The sequence below is a fragment of the Vidua chalybeata genome, chromosome 1 (assembly GCF_026979565.1).
Source record: "Vidua chalybeata isolate OUT-0048 chromosome 1, bVidCha1 merged haplotype, whole genome shotgun sequence".
In the NCBI taxonomy this organism is placed as follows: Eukaryota; Metazoa; Chordata; class Aves; order Passeriformes; family Viduidae; genus Vidua; species Vidua chalybeata.
This window is the reverse complement of record NC_071530.1, coordinates 63,184,850-63,205,042: the sequence shown is the minus strand read 5'-3', so window position 1 is coordinate 63,205,042 and position 20,193 is coordinate 63,184,850. Positions and strand designations below refer to the sequence as shown.

Sequence of the window (20,193 nt, the reverse complement as noted above, 5' to 3'; positions counted from 1 at the left end):
AAAGGAGAGGGTTGCTGTTCTGTTTTCTTACATTGGCAAACACAAAGTAGGTTTGGAAAAAGGGGGAAGGATGTGGTTTAAATTCTTTTCTAGCCTCCCTGAACAAGACTGACAGTTTGTTTGCTCAGGTCTTGAGCAAACACATCTGACTTGGGAGTTTTCCTGCCTCTACTCAAAGGAGGGCCTAGAAGTCTCCTCCTGAGGTCAATTCCATGTAATCACTTCTGTGATTATATTCTTTCATGATTTAATATTCCTTCTAAATTGAATGAGTCTGTATACTTTGAGACCTAGGGCAGTTGGACACTTGAAGCATGCACTGTGTTTCTTTTGGCATCCTGTTGCAGGATAGGTACAAATGGAAGGTAACGGGCTTGTGTTTGCCCTAATCTTTAACTGGGTTAAAGCTGAGAAAAGCAGTGTTACCTTATTCCCTGTTTGAAACATTCACACTGTGCCTGCAGGGAAGTTGGATCATGTGATCAACTAAAGAGACACGAGTGTTCTCACTACCCTTATGGTCACATGAAAGTGTGAGCGAGCTAGGAAGGCAAGACCAGAACCCTCCTTTTCAGTGGAAAACAGAAAGCTGACTGGATTAGGCCTACTGTAAAACAACAGTGCAAAAGATTAAAATCTGTTTTTAGAGGAGACCAGAGTGGCATAGGTGAGGGGAGGCTAATAAAATGTCATCTGTCATAGACTGAGTCTGACAAACACTTTATGGATTTCAGAAGGAAACCTGACAGCTGTTCTGCTGTCATGGACTTTGCTAGCTTTAGCTTCTGACATACGAAAATTGTTTCTGTGTTGAGTGGAAAAAAATCAAAAATTTTGTCTGTCTAAGTTGTTGCAGCTGCTAGTTATCCAGAATTCCTGTACATTTGTGACTTGGAGGACATTTATGTTTCTTCTCTGGGCCCATGTATATGGTCTAGAATATAGGAAGTCTCTGGCTCAGCTTGGAATTTGATGCTGCAGAAAGGGCTAAGTAATTCTCATGCAAGTGTGAAATCCTGGGTTGAAAAAAAGCCCCAACCAAATCCTGCACCCACCCCCCAAGACCCCAGCACCTACATATCACTTAGTCATCATTTATTTGTCATGCCTACAGCCTCCATTTTGGAAAAGAGCAAGTTGGATGAAAAAATTGCCAAATAGAAAAAATGATATAACTCGGAAAAAGATAGGGTAAGAGCAGGGAATAAATAAAATTACAGCTTTGAGATATGATGGGAGGAAACAAAGGAAACAGATTCACTCAGTATGTCATTCTTCTGTCTCAAAAGATGTGGGTAAGGAATCCAGATGCTCTTGAGGTTTGAAATCCTGGTGAAGAGTAGAGATTGAAAACAGGGATGGAATTTAGGACAAAAGGTTCAGAGCTTTTCTTTTTGTCTTAAATTTGAAAAGATGGTGGTACAAAATAAGTTGAAGTTTGAAGGCAGAAGTGGATTTGAATAATTCCGCATTAAAACAAAAAAAACCCACTAGCAACAATAAAGGAAATTCTGAAATACTGTTATTATTTGGCTGTCAGAAGGAGATTACTGATTTTTTTTTTTTAACTGAAAGCTTCCCACCCCCCAAAATTGCCTGGAGTTCCTGAAGTGTATAGAGGTCCTATTTTTCTCTAATCCTGAGACAGCAAAATCACTCCCTTCGTTTTACAGGTAGATGGATGCTTGTAATTATGTAACAAGATATTAAGCTGTTCTGTTTGAAAAACAAAGCATGAGGGTGTGGATTGGAGTGAAACATTTGTAGGCTGGTTTGGAGTATTATAGACATGTGCTGCTTGTGTAAAAATTGTGAGTGAGTATGAATAAAAGTAATAGCAAACAAAAAAAGATACCATTAAATCTTGATGTTGCAGCATCGTGACATGCAAGTGAAAAAGTATTTTCGGATATCCTTACCTTTCTTCTCTAAATTTAGTATGTAATTAGAACTTTCAGACTTTCTAATCTGCCTATCTAAATGATTTGCTAAATCTTATAACCTATTTTGAAAAAAATTAAGGGCAATTCAAGTATTTTTGAATGATGATTACTTTTTGCCAGATACCACCATTTATTATTTAGAAAACGTGAATTGTGCGTAAGCATCATGGATTTCACCATACTTAGCTTATTTTTGAGATGGTTTGAGTGAGATTTCTGAACAGGTAATGATACATTTAAGAAAATGAGGCTAGAATCCAGACACATGGAAATTAATCTTAATTTTCTCTTTATTACAGGCATTGCTTTCACAGATTTACCGGTAAGATAAGTGCATTTTCAAACAGTTTTCCTTTCTGTCTTTACACAGATGTTTCAGATCAGACTAGCATTTACTCTATGCTTGATGGAATCACAATGATAATCTTAGTAGCCAATTTAATATTAGATATTTCTCATCATGATTTCAGTGGTGATTTTTTAATTGAAGGAGAAAGTGTTTTGGTTTTACACCAATCCTAACAAGTTTTCCTTTTCATTTTTTTTTTTTAGCAGAATAATAATACATGCAAATAGTTATTACATGCTTTGGCACATTCAAGCCTTTCATACAAAGTCAGAGCTGTATTAAAACACCAACAGGGTGGATGGCTGCTTGAGATATTTTCATTGTAACTCATTCTTGATGCCTGATTTTCATGATCTTTGCTTCATAGAATCAAATGTATCAATTTTTTTTAAGCTGCACATATCTGAAGTCTTGTAGCTTTAGAGTCAATTAAAGTGTGCTTTTCTTAAAACTGGCATGGGTTCCCTATACTAGTGATACAGGCATGATACACCCACAAAAGACCCTAGCAACAAAATCCCATTCACACAATTGATTGCTTTGCCACTGCGGAAATGCTCATTGCATTTAAGAAAATTGCCTTTATCCCAACAGGCAGATTGTACCTTTCTCATATTTGGCACATTTTAAATTTGCATGGGGACCTAATTTCTAAGCAGAAAATTAAACTGAGACAATAAGAAATGCTGTTAAAGTATTTTCCTAGATACAAGTCCAGGAATTCACGAAAACTTCAATGCATTGTTACAGTTTTTGTTAGGCAGTACAATTGGACTTTGAGGCTATTGAGTTTTCTATCTCCTGTCAGTTCTTCTTACCGCTAAAACTCAGTGATGTTTTAAGTATTTCACCCTAAAAGGAAAATGGCCCACTTTGTAAGTTTAAGTTCTGTTCTCTTTTAAAAGAAAAAAACTGGTCTTTAAAAATCATCAAAAATTGTTGCTTAATATTTCATGAAATTGAACCCAAAAGTTGTAACACGTAGCACAGTTAAAAAAGCATATTTTCTGACTAGAATGTCAATAAGATATTCTTTTTCCAAATGAAAAAAAAATTATGAGCACTGGGAATAAAATTAGTCAGTCACTGTATTGCTGTATTGGCTGAAGCTGCTTTTACTGCTGGAGCACACTACTAGAAGCAGTGAGGTTATTGCTAGAGATGGAAAAAAAAAAAACCAAACCCACAACAGTGGGGATTTTAGGGCAAGTGTCAAAAACTAACTAAAATATTTCTTGCAGCCAAACTTGTACCCTACAGTAGGGCTTCAAACACCAGGAGAGGTTGTGGATGCTAATTTTGGACAACACCCATTTGTATTTGATATTGAAGACTATATGCGAGAGTGGAGAACCAAAATTCAAGCACAGATTGACAGATTTCCAATAGGAGATCGGGAAGGAGAGTGGCAAACAATGATTCAGAAGTAAGACTTGTAATACTATTAATTTTTTAAAAAGTTGTTAGTTGCACAATTTCAGAGATCTTTAAAGCATTCTATCTGTTGTCTTGTGCAAAAAGTGATAGATAAGATGAAAAAATAGTACAAGTAATTTTGTTACCAGGTTTGATAACAGTGTAAAAGGGAGCATGAACAGATTTTGTGGCAGAGTTTCTGTGTCACTAATAATTTGGACCTTATAATGATGAGTGTAAGACTTCTGTTCTAATTTGACCTATCTAATATGGATTGGGGAGTTTGTAGGAAAGTTGCCGTGGTTGTAATGGGCAGTTTTAATATTCTGGGCTCTGGAAATTTCCCTTTGCATTCTCAGCCTTCGGCATGCCAGGTTTAGTTGTGTATCAGTAGTGTTTCTTGGAAAAATGGTGGCTGTGACTTTGCATTTTTTTTTTTTCAGTGAAAACAAAAACTTAATGTGCAGCAATTTCACTTCAGTTGGTGGTAATGAGAAAAAAAAGTCAGCTTGATTAGCAGTTAATATTTGAACTGACCCTGCCTTTGGGTCATGAATAATTGCTATTAAAATTCATCATAATAAAGTTATGCATTTATTATTTTTAATAATTATTTTTCTGTGCAGTGTTTTGAAGAATATACTGACTCTTAACTGAATTACTTTTGTCTGACTTGTGTAGAAATCTCTGCATTTCAAGCTGAATTTTTCAATTCAGTTAGGTTATTTTATCAAAAGGTTTTTACAGAGTTCTTGGTTTCTTACTTGTATTTAATGAGTATTTCTGAGTTTTGTTTTTGTTTATTTTTAGAATGGTATCATCTTACTTAGTTCACCATGGATACTGTGCAACAGCAGAGGCATTCGCCAGATCCACAGACCAGACAGTGCTAGAAGAATTAGCTTCCATTAAGAACAGACAAAGTAAGGCTGGAAAGCATGTTGCATCCCTTTTTTCCTTCCTTAAACATATTACATAAAGCTTTCTCTTAAGTAGTGTTGTAGAATTTGCTTGCAGCACTACTCCATAGCACAGTTCTTTGCTGTCATCTAATGTTACACATGTATGAGCAGCTGGGTATGAAAAATCTGCACAGTAATACTTTGTAACTTGTTTGATGTAGCAGAATGTGGTAAATTATCTGTTGTCTTTTCTCTTGAATGGAAAGTTGTGATATGTCTGAAACAAGTGTGTGTAATGTCTCTGAGTGTTTGTGAGAGCTAATGGTTAGTCACAAACAGGAATATAAAACTTAGTATTGACAAGCATTTATATTCTTATCTGAACTGTGAAAAGGGATTGAGTTTAGAGAATGTTTTGTAAATTAAATGAAACTTGAGTTTTCCTGCTTACAGATGTGAGGGGAAGAGGACAAGGACAACTAAGCAGTTAATTTCTAACTTGCCATGCCAGTGCTGTTTGGCAGCCTGATGGAACAGTGCCTTCCCCTTCCATTTAAATCCCTGCTCTGTGACCATCAGCATTTGTGTTACTGTATGACATACCACATGAGGAAACTGCTTTGGTTGTAAAACAACACATTTGTTGCTGTTTTTTTTTTACATTTGGATCAGTTTCTCTGTTGGTGAAGAGAGCTGGGAGGCTGTTTGCAACTTGAGCCAAGTTACAGCCACAGAAGCATCAGCTAAAGCAAGGACCTTTGTGAAAGATTTTACTCAACTGTTGTTTGATTGGAAGTATGTGTTTAGGTGAAAGAGACTAAATTTTTGTTTTTCTTAGTCAAAATTGAACCTGTAGGAGTGCAATGCAATTTGGATGTTCTTGAGTGACAGTAATGTGAAATGTGCTTATTTATAAAGTTGTGAAAATGAGAAATAACTCACAGAAGAGTGTCTGCAGTCTTATTCTAGCTCTAAATCCACTGTCTGACTACAAAGCAGTTGGATGCTGGCAATAAATAAAAATACTGAGTTCTCATTTAGATACATGTAGGTGGAGTGCAGTTCTTAAACTTTCCTGTTGAACATTTTATGGAAACATGATCTTTGTTTGCACTATTTTTTTTTTCTGAAAGGAAAAAAAATCTTGTTGATTGATGGTTACAGTGTCTTTTAATCGTTAATGTACATGTATTAATCCATAAGCTGTCCATTTAACTGATGTTAGTTTTGTTGAACAGAAATTCAGAAATTGGTTTTGGCAGGATGAATGGAGAACCCATTGAAACAACATAACAGCTGTATCCAAGTTTACTAGAAAAAAATCCTAATCTCTTATTTGTTTTTTGGTGAACAGGAATTCAGAAATTGGTTTTAGCAGGAAGAATGGGAGAAGCCATTGAAACAACACAACAGTTGTATCCAAGTTTACTAGAAAGAAATCCTAATCTCTTATTTGCATTAAAGTGAGTCTTCAAATTATACAGATGTGTGTTTATAGATGGCACAGTACCTTCTGAGACAAGACAGTTACTCATTTAACGCTTTCACAGAAATTTATACAAAGTTAAGCAGCGCTTTTTAGAAAATGTGTGTATTTCACTTTTTTATGCTCTTCTTATTTGCTACATGTTTAACTAGGTTTTGTCATCGAGGTCCTGGTTTGCAGCGTAATTCACATCTCCCTGTAGACTTGACGCTCATTTGGGTGTCAAGTAAAACTTAAAATGGAAACTCATATAGTAGTACGTTCAAGAAGATTAAGAATCCTGACAGCATAAGTTAGTCTTATGCTCCAAAGGGGTGACTGACTTTAAATACCAATTTAAATGAGCTGTTTCATTCCAAGCCACTTTACTAGAAACCTCTGGCTAAAACTGTGGAAATTCTATAATCCCAAAGAGTTCTCTTGGCTTTCCAGGCACACAATAGTCACCTTCATTCTGGCATTTTTACTTGCCAGCTGTGCTGTTCTCCAGAATTTTGTATCACATTGCAGTGTTTGAATGTGGAAAAAATGCATTATCACCTCTAAGAACAAAGCACTTTAATTTTATGTTCAGTTCAGTAACTGGGAATGTGTTTGAAGTCTATCATGCTCAAGTGCTGAACAGAATTCACGTGATAGTACTCCAGACTTATCACAGAATTCACAAAATGTGAACATTTTGATGAAAGACTTCACTCAATAGCATCAATTTTATGTTATGTTTTTCTCAGTCTGTCTTCCTAAATTTTGCCTGTTCTATTGAGGCTACTGAAGCCTTAAGCATAAAGCAGGAGTTCTGAGCTTCCTTAAAGTCCACAGTAAAACCTCCTTATCTAAAATGAAATTGACAAAGAGCAACAGCCTCTAAAGGGAAGGTTTGTATGGGAGTTTGCTTTTCAGACTATTTTCTAGTGCAGGTGTTTAATGTTAAGAGTTACCCTTTAATGCTTAATGTTCCAGTCAAACGCTGTTCTCGTTTACTTTGAGAGAAATGACAGACATGACAACATAATGACATATCTTTCTGAAGAGATAACCTTGCCCCTGCCAATAAAAGAAAACAGTTAGAACAAGGAAATACAGTTTAAATCTCTAGACTTTGAGGACTTAGTGACAAAGGCTGTCCTCCAAGGATAATATTCCTGTTCTGCTCCCTCACAAATTTGTAATTGTGTATTTTTGGTGGAATGCTCCAGAGCTTATTGACGATTGCGTTACTGACATTCAGCATTTTGTTGAGTCAGACTTGTTCTATATTTAACACTAAAATAAAATCATTGCTATCGTTGGTAATTTGAAATGTGTAAATGGTTTTATTAGCTTAACTTTTTGCCTTTTGTTTAGGGTGCGTCAGTTCATAGAGATGGTGAATGGTACAGACAGTGAAGTGCGGTGTTTGGGAGGCCACAGTCCAAAATCTCAAGACAGTTACCCTTTTAGCCCACGGTCATTCAGTAGTCCTAGCATGAGTCCCAGCCATGGAATGAATATTCACAATTTGGCAACAGGCAAAGGGAGCAGCACACACTTCACTGGTAAGTTCACGTGGAGGCTAGACCACACAGATTTGGATGTACCACACCACATGGAGTTTTTTTTTTTTTTTGTTTAAGCTTAAGATTTTATGCTGGATGCTGTGTGTAACAGTAAAATGTTAATGATTAAAATACAGGATTTCAAATCACTGGGAAAAACGAAAGCTTCATCACATAATTTTTGCATGTGCTCTTGGCTTTATTTCTTGCAAAGTAGGTTGCTACCAATTTCTAAGAAGTGCTTCCCTCTGGGAGGTGGAAGGTTCTGACATATATTTGTCTTGTCCTTTTGATGATAATTTATGGCTTGGGCAAGATGGTTTAAATCCAGTAAGTAGTGTATATGATCCATTTCCTGTGGTGTTGATGGAGAAGTCAGAATAGCTGTGGTTGAGCAGGAAACACCAGAAACCTGGTGGTATGGCTGAGTAAAAGACGTGCCACATTTCCGTCTGCACAGTTGAAACATTTCTTAGAGCATTGAAGTAGTGGGGAATCTTCAGTGGGAAGCCATGAATATTTAGAGCTGCCCCAAGCTTATGTGGAGATCCCCATGCCTTCCAAAGCACCCCTGCTGAGTGGAAGCTGAGCATGTTAAAATGGTACCTGAACATGGCATCATTGAAGACTAAGACTCTTAAGGTAGCAGAGACCATCAGCTTGCACTTCTGTTTAATTTCCAAATCCAAACTGGAGCTGACTGGGGGCACTTTATTTTTTTTTTTCTCTCTGAGTGGAATGGAAAGTCAGGGTAGCCTGGCCATCAGAGTAGCTGATGCCTTTGGAAGGGGACAGTAGCTTTGCTTTTCTTCCCTCTGTGTCAAGAGAGTGCCGTCACGTGTGTCAGTGGAGAGCCACTCAGATTTTCTGGTTGTCCTTCAGGTGGTTACTGGGATGTAGTGTAGAAAGTAGTGTAATTTTTGAAATTTTGAAAATAGAGGCAGGTTGATTAATGTATTACTAGAATTGATGTTTAGGATTTTATAAATGGCAGCAGCTGTTTTCTTTATAAGAAGCCCTTCCTGTGACCTGTTTCTATTTTAGAACATACTTGGGAGCTCTTGGTTTGATGGAACTGGCAATTACATGTTTGCTTCAAATGGTAGTTTTCCTGTTATATTTTAGAAGGAGCAGAAGAGATTTTAGCTAGGCATCATGATTTTACAGCATGGTGTAATTTTTTTTAGCAAAGCACAGTATTAACAATTAAAATAATTACATGGTGAAGGAGGGAGGTTGTATTTAAGTATAGCAACATGCAAAGTATTCAGCGCTGAATTCTACTGCACATTTATCAAAATAATTACGTGATCAGGAATTAAAAATGTTTACTTCCATTCATAATGATTACAGTGGCCTAGAAAAAATTTTCTAAAAAACCTCTACATTAGTGCAGTTTTCTGTTTTACCAGTATATTAGTACAACTGGAAAAACCTTCTTGTGTCTCTGTTCGTACTTGTTAAATAATGCTTAACTTCTGCACTCTAGAAGCCTTAAGGATTCAAATACCTGAAACATGGAGGTGAAGTACTTGAGTTTGTGTGGCAAATTTAGCATATTCGTTCCTGGTCAGTAAATGCTACACTTACTTCATTCTTTCTACAATCTTATCTGTAAGTACCACTTTCTGACTACAGCTGTTAAAACTTCTTGCAGGGTTTGAAAGTAGTTGCAGTAATGGAGTAATATCAAATAAAGTGCATCAGTCTTACTGTCACAGTAAACACACGACCACCAGCTTGAATGTACCAGAGCTCAACAACATAAATGTATCCAGATCGCAGCAGGTTAACAGCTATTCCAGGTAAATAAACTTTAGGTGTTTTTTAATCACATTAAGGCTTGTGTTCTCCATGTGTTTGCACGGCAGGGAAGAGTTTTCAGTATTTGAGGTTTTTTCATATTGAGTTTTGAGATGATATTTTTTTTCCCCAAGACAGTTGAAATGTAGTGCAAGGAGCCAGCAGCTTGCGATAACTCTGGTTGTTTGACAGTTCAAGCTCAATAGACCTTTTTATCCTGTTGGGTTAAAGAAATGCAGTGGACAAAAATAAATTACCTTGCTTATAGCTATGGTCAGTTTTGAAATTCCATAGTGAAGGTTAATTAGCTCTTTGGCACTTGAGTTTTTAATTGAAGCCACAGACACTGATTTAAGTGTGTTGCACACAGGTAATGAAAAGTTTTCAGTTACTCTCCATTTGTGGCAGTATCTGCAAAGTAAACACAGTTGAGATGCCCGTGAAGTGTGGATTCCCTTTCACTGTATACACCAGGATTGTTTGCCTACTCCAGTCACTGTCACTAGTGCAAACTCACTCAGTTCAGAGAATGAAAATAAATCTGTTAACCAGGGTTAATATGGTTATTCATAACCAGTACATATTAAGCTCTGGGTTGCATAGGTGCAGCAGAACCTAATTTGATGTGAAATGCAACAGCACTCAGTTGCATTGTGCAAAATGGATTCCCAAAACTACCACATAGGATGTGATGATGTGGTGGTGATGACCAAAATTATTTTAGTTGAATAGTGATAATTGGGGTAAAAAGGTAAGAGTTACAATTTACTTTTTAACTTTCCACAATTTCTGTTTGCATCAGCAGCTGCCTCTGCCAAAATGTCTGGCAGTGTCCAGGCAACTTGGAGATTTTTCAGGGAGGAAGACAGTTCCTTGGCTGTGTTCTTGCCCAGTCAGAGAGGCCTTTTGGTTTCCGTCCTCAAAGGAAGCTGAGTATTTTTGGTTGCTTAGAAGCAAGATATTAAACTTCCAAATTGAATTTATTTGGTCTTGACAGAGGTTTTAGGTTGCTATTCTCTGTGATGGAATAGAACAGGCCAGGATGCAACTGTCAGCAAAGCTCAGTCTCCAAAGCCACGCTGGCATTTTCTAAAAGCACTTCTGTGAGCTGCTGTAAGCAGAGGGTTGTGAGGAGTTGAATGCTTTGCATTTGCTACTCAGTGTCTCTTCAGTGTTCTGCTTTACTCAGCATTTGCTTTAGGGTTTTCTTTTTTTGTTGTTCCTCTGTCATTCCATAGAGTAAATAAGAGGAAATGCATTTTTTCAAAATAATTTGTTGCCTAAATATGGTATTTCCCATGTAGGATGTATATTGACTTAATTATATTTTTTATGTATAAATATTAACTATATTAAAAAGTGGGAGTAGTATATTTTCTCAATGTATTTTCTTCAGCTCTGTGTACATACAGTTATATAAACAAGGTAAGAACTTTTTGGTCTGTGTTTAGAAAGTGTTATATTCTTTACTTCTGAATAATGGGGGACATGTTTAATTTTTCAGCGTCTGAAAAGAGTATTTTACTGAAAACTAATGTTGAGACAACCTTAAAACTTCTCATAGTGCTCTGGTATCACCAGCTGCTATCGAAGAAACTGTGGTCTAGCTTGGTAATATTTAATAGCAGCTTTTCAGTAGCTAAGATGAGGAAGTAGTGTGATGAAGTTGTAAAGATAACCTAAGTACTTAAATATGAGTAAAACTTGTATTTACTACTCTCTTTTCAGCAATGATGTAGACATGGAAACAGATCACTACTCCAATGGGGTTGCTGAGACTTCATCCAATGGCTTCCTAAATGGTAGTTCTAAACATGATCACGAAATGGAAGAATGTGACACAGAAATGGGTCTGCAGTGATATTTCTTACATTTTTATTAAGTGATGGCAACAAGGTTATGTTTTTACTTGCAATGCTTCCCAACTTGAAAATTAGGGTTACTAGCTCAAATCTTAATTTTTTGATTGTTTGTTTTGCTGTTACTAGATGTAAATTGTAAAACCACTGATTTAGGTGGTCCAATATCAGTGTGAGAACAGGGGAAATGGGTAACTCATGGCTACTGAAATTAGCATTAATTTCTAAGGAAGTTTTTTTGAGAAGAAACACGCAGTTGTGTAGCACCCTGTGTTTGAGTTGGGAAATTACTTCTCCTCTTCCCCTTCATGGTTCTCATGGCATCTTTGTGCTCCACAGTAAGCACAGAAATCCTAAATCTTTTATATTGAAATGCACAGTGCTAATATTTAATGCTCAAGAGCTTTATTAGGGAAATGTAAAACTGAAAAATGAACTTTTTTCCCATGTTTTCCACCAAAAAAATACCAATTTATATAGTTATGAGCTAAAAATTAACTTCGTTTTACTTAATTTGCTTTATACTCCTTCATGCCTGTTGATGTTGGTGACAAATGAGTATTTAAATGCCCTCTGCTTGCCCTTTGTGCAGCTGCAGAATTGGTACTCAAACGATTGATTTAAGCAAATGTCAGTTAATGTGTAGTTTAAATGAAATGTGAAACTGGAGACCTTCAGAATGCAGCAGCGCCTGCAGAGGTCTGTGAGCGCTTCCCAGTTCCGGGGCATGTGCTGCTGCTGCTGATCCTGCAGCTTTGCTGGGAAATGCAGTGGAACAGCAAATGTCATTCTGTTACAGCTGTGCAAGGAGGCATACAAGTTGCCAGACATTTTCCCTGCATTGTGCTCTGAGACTGGATACTAACAAGACTTTATATCTGTGACAGAAAACCCCAAACAGGTGCTTGCTCCCTTGCAGGCTTTTCTGCAGAGACTTGCTGTGACAGACATGCAGCAGCTGTTGTGCTTTTTGTAATGTAGTTGTCTCCTGCCTTTGGAAAGTCATATCTTAGAATTAGGCTGAGCTAGGGACAAACACCACTACTTGAAGACTTGTGGGTGCTTCACCTACACTGTTTACCCTCCCACACCCTGCCCCAGGTTGAGTCTGGTGGTTTTTCACTTTTTGAAATATTTATATATTCTCCTTAGTGCTGTGTAGGTAAGGTTAAGTAGGCAGGTATTTTCCAGAGGTGATATACTTGCATCTAAGGAAAAAAAAAAGTGGCCAGTTAAAAATCCTTTTTTGAAATAGTAGTCAAAAATACATCACTAAATAGCAGTGTTAAAGTCAAAAAGAAGAGTGGTTTTGTAATTGAAGAGTCTATCAAAATGCTCATTTCAAAACTTGATTCCATTGATGAAAAAAGACAAGGAATGGATAGATGCCTTTTTCTTAATGCAGTGCTTTAGGTGTAAATTTTAAAAAAGCATATTTTTTAAAGAAGCCAGGTGTTGATTTACTATTCATAAGCTGCATCAATATCTTTTAAAATCACTACTATTGGGAATATTGTAGGAAACCATAAAGAAATCAGTTGTAGTGTCCTGCTTGATGACAAAAGAAGCCTGAGATATCCAAAGGATTAAGATAATGTGTTCTGCGAGGAGTAGGAACGGTATAAATGGTTGTCTTGTAGCAGAATCCATCATGGCTATTGAGGAAGTTCGGCATTTTTTTACCCTCTATTAGTTGCCAACTTTGTGCATCTTTAGAAATGCAGTGCCAAAAATTAAGAAAGTTAGAACTTTGTGGGCTTTCATTGTTGTTTTTTAAACTCCCTTAAAATTTTAGAGTAAAACCTGGTTTGGTTTCGAATTAGTTTAAAATTGCCCCTTGCGAATAAACAGCACGTGCTGTGACAGCCTTTGCCACAGTTAACCAGGTCTCTCAAATGTTCATAAAAGCAGTTCCCCAGTGTGTGGTACAGGAGCACATGGGGCCAGGGTGTCTGGGCTGACCTGCTGTCTCTGGGCAGGCAGCTGTGTTTGAGTGAATCGGTGCAGAGGCTGTAGATCCATAGGTTGTTATCCTCAGCTCTGTCAGTGGTGATGATGACGATATCGTTTCTTTAGAAGTAGATTCAAGTCAGTTAAGACGCCAGCTATGTGGTGGCAGCCAAGCGGCCATTGAAAGGATGATACATTTTGGAAGAGAATTGCAAGCAATGAGCGAGCAGCTAAGAAGAGAATGTGGCAAAAACACAGTGAATAAGAAAATGCTCAAGGTATGTTTAATCTTCATGTAAAGATGAATGAATAACTGCCAGCAGGAACTTCCCACAGCATGTTGTGCTGTAATACTGTTCTGCTTTAACTTCTGCCATTTTTCACATGTATCAGAGCAGGTGTTCTGGTCAGCTGTGGTGTAGCACTGTCTTCTTTTTTGTCTGTGTAGCACATGCTCAGGGAAGATAATTTTGTGCTGTTAAACAGTTAAACACAGAAATTAATTTAGCACTTTCCTTTCTCTCATTTGTGACCATGTAACTTGGACTCTTGAATTGAAGTTCTGGTTTTGTCTTTTTGATCTGTTGTCAGTGATAAGTGAACCGCAAGGGGATTGGTAGAGATGCCCAAAATGTGCTGTCATTAGTACTCTGCATGTTAATTAGTTTGCCTTGTTTTGGGACTGCTCTGGAAAAGAATTCTCCTGCCAAAGACTGCATGCAGTTTTCAGTCCGTTTGCTCTTACCCCATCACTTAGTAAAATAATGCTACCTTTTGCCTTGCTTTTGGGAACACTAAATGGAACAAGTCCTGTCACAATTTTTCTCTTTTTGTATTGATGGACACTGACAGTGACCTTTGTGATTCTGAGTCAAATTAGTTGAACGAAATATCCCTTCTTTTCGCTAGTAGCTTGTAGCTGTAGATGTAATAGAAGTCAATTTCCCACAGGATGCATTCAGTTTGCTTGCATATTCTGATCCTTGGAGCAGCCCTGTTGGAAATCAGCTTGATCCGATACAAAGAGAACCAGTGTGCTCCGTGCTGAATAGTGCAATACTAGGTAAGTGTGGCCCACTGGCTGCCCAGGGGACTCAGGGTGCCTCCCCTGTGTCCCACATAGATGGCCCTGCTGCTCCACTGTAAGGATAGCAGTGTTGGGTACACTCTTCTGGGAAGAGAGGGATAGTATTGGAGGGTTTGTAAAATAACAGGTACTTGTCTGCTGTTGTAGTTGAGAGCAAAAATGGCCTGTTCAGTAATGGTGCTGTGCAAGGTCACTTTGTTGCTTCTGCTTTGTGTCTTGCTCTAAGAGCAAACTCGCAGATGAATGATTTAAGTAGTTTAAATGTCAAGTTTTCAGTGTATTTTAACTGCCAATGTGATTCTTTTTCAGAGACTCACAATCTGCCAAAGCAACCCCCGCTTGCCCTCGCCATGGGACAGGCATCACAGTGTCTAGGATTGATGGCCCGGTCAGGAATTGGATCTTGCGCATTTGCCACAGTGGAAGACTACCTACACTAGCTATGCATTTTGAAGGTCTGAAAGGTGTTGTGGCATATTCAACATGGAAAGTAGACCAGCTCTGCTGACTGGAATTTGGAATTTTAATTATGTACTAAGGACAAGTCTGTTGCTTTATGTTGCTTCCTAGTTTACAGCATGATGCAAATGATTTCTAACTTAGTGTTAGGAGATTTCCATCTTTAAACCTCTTAGACAACTAAGAGTTGAAAATATCACTGGTAATGTCAGACATCCAAATTGACAAGTACCAATCCTTTGAATGATTGTCCAAAACAAACCAAAAATCCTGCTACCTTGTGGTGGGACGGAAAAATAGAAAACATGGATGTATTAGCATGTGGGTGATGTAAACGTCAAGCAGGATCGACTTGCCAACCTCCACCCCCATTGTTACATAGTTCAATCAGTGTAATTTGCAAAATGCAAATGGTTTGGATATATAGTGTTGATGGGAAGAAATGATATTTTTTAATGTGTACTGTAAAACTTGAATTACTCAGGAGCTGAGTGAATATGTTTGTTGCTACTTACAATCCCAACCTGTTGATCTTAGTAGTTTTTTGTTTTAACATGGTCTTTTCAACTTCGTTTCCTTGTTTAACTACAGACAGCTTCTGTTGTGTAGGCTCACCAGTTTAACTGTTGTATTATAACAGTATTACATGTCAACACAGTGTGGTTATGACCTATTTATATAAAAACCAAATATTTAGTCAATTTACAGTCTTAATTTAATCTTTGTACACCTTGCATTTTTAAAAGTGCTTAAATAGTACTATATTGCAATAAAATGTAGTGATATCATAATTAACCAGCCATTAAAAACTTACATCTACAGCCACAGTAGCATGGACGTACGTGTATGCTACATTGTCTTGTTCTAGAGCTCCATCCTAGAACAGTGGTTCCTTTGGAGACCTGTGAGGGGAGTGGCTCACCCCTTGAGCTGGGGCTGCCACTTCCCTGTGGAAGCTGGGCTGGTCCAAGTGGAAGGCTTTGCCATGTTCTTGCCACACAGTGAGTCTAGCTAACAGTGCAGGAAGCTTACTCAGGACTCCCTGCAGATGGGGAAAATCCCTTACTGTTGGAAAGTAATCATGAGGCTGGAGAGAAGTGTCCTGCTGTGGCAGCTGATTTAATGATTCTGCTGTTAGGGTACAGGCTTTCCTTAGAGACACAAGTCACTGAAGCAGCAGGAATAAGTGCCTGCTTTAAGGAATGCAGCATCCACAACAGTAGGTACAACATTGCTCATCTTTATTCTCTGCAAAGGCATTGCCTCATGGAGGCAGCTCAGCAAGCCTGGTCCTAGCAGTAGCTGTTCTACAACACTGGCCTGGCTGCTCTGTAGCTTCCCCAAGAACTTCTGAAAGGGGAGAGGAGAGAACAGGGAAGTCTGATGAGGCACAGCTTGGTGCCTTCTGCTGGCTGGAGCTGAAAGCAAAGTGATGGTGAAATGGGGAGAAACACCTCTGTTGTGCTGAGATTAACTGTCACTAAAGTCCTTAGCAGCATCTTCTGAAAAAGCTGTCTTCATAGTCCATTTTTAATCTGTGGCGCCAGCCAACGTTTCTTAAACCTTGCTGCTTTTTCCTTTTTATCTTGCCCTTAAAAAAAAAAAATAGCTGTTAGTTACCATTTTTTCTTAGCCTGTGTGCTGGAGAAGCAGCAATCCCTTGGCTGCTGCAGCAGCATTTCAGAACAGAACAGCCACCTCAAACACTGATAAACTTCCTAAGGTATTTTATGTGCCCCAGGTGCATTCCACTGGCCAGGAGTACCAGTTTGCACCAGCCTCCTTAGGAGGGTGGGGGGTATACAGTGGTGCTTTCAGTGATGGAGTGCAGATGGAAAGCAGGGGATCAGTAACTTTTCCCTCTGGTGTTCCTGAGCCTCACAGACTGTATGGGTGTGAAACTGTCCCCATCCATTATGGAAATAAGGAGGAATGAGTGCTATTTCCCTGCTCACACAGAAGTTCTGGGATCTTGGTATCCCTGCTTTTAAGTGTGAGATGCATCTGAAATGCCTTCCAACAGCTCAGGGACTGGAGGCTGACAGCTACTGAAGTACTTATTTCATTGAGCAGCCCTGGCTCTAGGACAAGAGCTGTCTCTTAACATACAAAAAAATGAGGTAATTTTTTGTCAACTTGTGTCTCGTACACCATCCCTGGGGGTGTGCTCATGACACCCACTGAGGCCACAGTGCTCTGCTGCCTTCCCTTACTCTCCAGGTGCTTGGAGTTAGAGGATCACAAGCCATGATGCTCCAGCATGGAAACTCTGATTTTATTTAAGTGTGCTTTTAGCCACATATGCAGAAAATAGTACCTACTCTGACTTTCTATACTCACCCCAAGACTTGTCCACAAACTGAACTGCAGCTTTTTTGACTGGGGCTCTCTTGTTGGCAAGGGAAAAAAATTCATTTGCTGAAATGGAGACAGGTGTTAATAACCAAGTTCAGGCCAGACAAGGCTCCATCCAGACCCACCCAAGCAGCAGCGCTTACCCGGTACCCGGTTGGTGTGTGGCCCATAGAGCTGAGCATTTAGGAAGTCTTTGGCCAGCTGTTGGTGGAGGCCTGCTACACTGTGGTCTTTCAAGCACACAGCCATGTAGTTCCCTTTTGTCCTAGTAAAAGAGAGATGCAAATCCCTGCAGCCTGGTTACAGGATCCAGAACAATAGATACCGCTGTCAAGCTTTGCTACTTGAGCACAGCAGCAGCCAGCGATGGTTTCTGATACTCAGATGAGCTTTGTGGCAGTATTAAAAAAATAGAGCTGGACCAATACTCTCAAGCTGTTGTCATATGCCTTTGCCCTGAGTAGTTTCCTTGGGCGTCCTGAGCTCATCCTACCAGAAGCTATGGCAATTACTCTCTAGGGCCATCAGTGACAAAGAAATAGAGGAGAGAGAAAAATAGATTGAAATGCAGGAATTCGGTGCCCAACCACCCCACCTGTAGCAGCACACAACACAATGTCTACTGCTGTGCTTACGACTGCCCAGCTATCTCACAGCAGTTACATACATGTATGTAAAAATTATTTACACCACATATATATATATAAGTATGCTAAAACAGCAAATATTAAAGGTGCTTTTTGCACATAAATACACTTTCAGTCAGACGAAGGACACAGGAACATGAAGTGCAGAAGAGGGTACAGCCATGCAGTGACAGAACAGCTGCTCTGATGCCCCTTCCCACACCAGGCAAAATCATCTCCTCCTCCTACCTGGCACCCTTGCTCCTCTTGCCTTTCTTCTGCTGCACTTCACCTTGGCCTTGCCTTTGGGCCTGGCCTTGCTCCAGCTGTACAGCCCCAGCCTCAAGTTCTTCACCTAGAGTAATTTGCAAACAAAATTTCCCAAATGTTATCAATCAAAACCAATCAGTGAAACAGGAACAGGACTTAAGCAGTATTTTTCAGAAGCACTGACTAGGAAGAACAGCTGTAAGAGGGAGGGAAAGAAATATACTCAGTGAAGCAACCCAAAGTACTGCTAGCCTGCTTTCCTCGGCATCAACAAAATGGGATTCATCACTGGACAAAAATTCAATGCAACACAACAGCTATGGGTAACCCATAAAGGGAAATCCAGCTCTGGCTTTAGTCTTGCTTCATCCTCAGCTCATCTCTTTGTTATGTCAACACAACAGATCTTTTTTAAATAAAACCAAGAAAAAGTAGCAGTTACACCATACAGAAGCATGTGAGGTTTGGATGAGAGAACTGTTTAAATAAAAAAAAATTTATGAAGTACTTTGAAGTACAGATGAAGCAAAAACAGCAGTCAAACACTCTAGACTCTTGATTTTGTAATTCTGAGTTCGAAAAAACTTACTTAATATTCTACACATGCTATTAAATTGTAGTTTGATCTGTAAAGTATAGAGGCAATTTAACAACTCTATCCAGGAATAGCCTTTATTACTTAAAAAAAAGGCTAAATATTAATCCACCTTTGGTAATCCTTGCTTTTTCTGCTGTATCACCTGCCCATGATTTCCTTAAACACTTCAGGCTATTTTAACTGAAATCGCCGCACAGCAAGTGGCTTCTGTAAAAGGTTTAAGAATTAGATTGACTCTGACTTTGTATTTTTCCTCAGATATTTCTTTTCCTGGGGAAAAGACAATCTGTCTGGCGTGTTCATGTTTAAGACTTGGAGAAGGTCTCTTCACCAGAGCTCCCCCTTGGAGCTCTGGCACAGGAATGAACTCCTGAAGTATCAGATGTGCACCTCGTTAGCAAAGCGAGCTGTAACATACCTGGGTCATCTGCCGCAGCCTGCTCAGCGGGCCTGGGGAGCAAAGGGAAGGCAACAGGTTACTCTTCAATTCACTTCACACTCTCTTCCTTCACTCAAAGCCACAAAACCCCCAGGGACCAGAAGGGGCTGCCCCATGGGTGGGAGATAGGGAGAGGAGGATCCCAACACCCACCGCTGCCTCCCCTGGTCCCCTCACCGTGCGGACACATCCTGCAGCTCCTGCAGCACGGCCTCGGGCAGCAGCCTGCGCTTCTGTAGGGGAGAGGGGAGTCAGGCAGGCACGGACACGGCCGGCACACACACCCGGGGCCCGGCGGGGGTAGCGCGGTACCTTCTGCTCCGCGAACAGCTCCTGGTGCCGCCGCCGCTTCTCCTTCAACAGCTCCCGGTGCCTGTGGGGAGGCGGGAGCCGCCGTCAGCATTCCATGGGGAGAGAGAGGGGATTACGGGCGGGGATAAACGGGGTGAACGAGGGCTTGGAAAGGCAAAGGAGGTAGTGAGGAGGGGCAAGTGGGGGGATAAGGGATAGTAAAAGTGAAAGGGGTTTAGAGGGATGAAAGGAGAGGAAGGGGTTACGGGCGGGATAAGGAGGGAGAAGAGGCCGGGGAGGCATAAGAGGAGTGGTGGGGTAGGAAGGGAGATAAGGGGGGGGGGGGGGGGGGAAGGAGGCAACAAGGGGAAATAAGCAGGGATAAGGGGAGGATAAGAGCGGGCAAGAGACATGAACGCGGATAAAAAGGGGTCTAAGAGGGTAAGAGAGGTGGAGGGGGGATTAGAAAGGTAAGCGAGGAGTTAAAGGGGTGGTAAGAAGGGTGAAAGGGGAGATGACTGGGGCTAAGCGAAGGGGGTAAGAGGAGGGAAGCGCTGGTGTGAGAGCCGCCGTTCGGGAGCAGGAGGCCCCGGCGTGTCCGCACCTCCGGGCCGCCTCCCCCACGAGCTTCCGCTCGGCCTCGGCCGCCTCCCTCGCCACGCCGAAGGGCACCTCCTCCGGGGCCTCGTCCTCCGAGGAGGAGGCCGGGCTGGGAACCGCGGCGGGAGCCCTGCGCTTGCCCGCGGCCGCCGCTTTCGCCTTCTGCCGGCGCACCATGGCCGCGGCCCCTACACCGCCCGCCCCGGAACCGCTCTCGCCTTCCGC

The 20,193-nt window shown here is 40.2% G+C and overlaps 2 protein-coding genes across 3 annotated transcripts in view; one reads left to right on the top strand and one right to left on the bottom strand.

The window, feature by feature from the left end:
• Positions 1–15,619, top strand: part of RANBP9 (RAN binding protein 9) — a 37,803-nt gene extending 22,184 nt beyond the window's left edge. The window contains exons 5-14 of the mRNA XM_053959711.1: positions 2,243–2,265; positions 3,534–3,718; positions 4,519–4,631; positions 5,965–6,073; positions 7,441–7,631; positions 9,289–9,436; positions 11,163–11,284; positions 13,370–13,521; positions 14,195–14,306; positions 14,640–15,619. Coding sequence (XP_053815686.1) covers positions 2,243–2,265; positions 3,534–3,718; positions 4,519–4,631; positions 5,965–6,073; positions 7,441–7,631; positions 9,289–9,436; positions 11,163–11,284; positions 13,370–13,521; positions 14,195–14,306; positions 14,640–14,770 — 1,286 coding nt within the window. The 3' untranslated portion in view covers positions 14,771–15,619. The remainder of the gene's footprint in view (positions 1–2,242; positions 2,266–3,533; positions 3,719–4,518; positions 4,632–5,964; positions 6,074–7,440; positions 7,632–9,288; positions 9,437–11,162; positions 11,285–13,369; positions 13,522–14,194; positions 14,307–14,639) is intronic.
• A 389-nt stretch (positions 15,620–16,008) lies between these two features.
• On the bottom strand, positions 16,009–20,185 carry NOL7 (nucleolar protein 7). 2 transcript variants are annotated; one of them, XM_053959755.1, is made up of 8 exons: positions 19,973–20,185; positions 19,390–19,450; positions 19,255–19,310; positions 19,057–19,088; positions 18,020–18,125; positions 17,288–17,433; positions 17,130–17,207; positions 16,009–16,380 (listed from the first exon to the last, which is right to left on the bottom strand). In XM_053959755.1, exons 1-8 carry the CDS (start codon positions 20,143–20,145, stop codon positions 16,307–16,309), a joined length of 726 nt encoding a protein of 241 aa, XP_053815730.1. In that variant the 5' UTR covers positions 20,146–20,185; the 3' UTR covers positions 16,009–16,306. The 2 variants fall into 2 exon arrangements, with proteins under 2 accessions (XP_053815730.1, XP_053815737.1); XM_053959762.1 differs by having other exon boundaries at positions 17,288–17,409.
• Between the last annotated feature and the right edge of the window lie 8 nt (positions 20,186–20,193).

What these genes read in the sequence shown, in the direction of transcription:
- NOL7 (XM_053959755.1), bottom strand. Translation starts at nt 20,145, where the DNA reads ATGGTGCGCCGGCAGAAGGCGAAAGCGGCGGCCGCGGGCAAGCGCAGG. An exon ending in AGCTGTTCGCGGAGCAGAAG is followed by an intron (nt 19,311 to 19,389) that starts GTACCGCGCTAC and finishes TCTCCCCTACAG; the next exon opens with AAGCGCAGGCTGCTGCCCGA. An exon ending in GTTTGTGGACAAGTCTTGGG is followed by an intron (nt 16,381 to 17,129) that starts GTGAGTATAGAA and finishes TTTTTTTTTAAG; the next exon opens with GGCAAGATAAAAAGGAAAAA.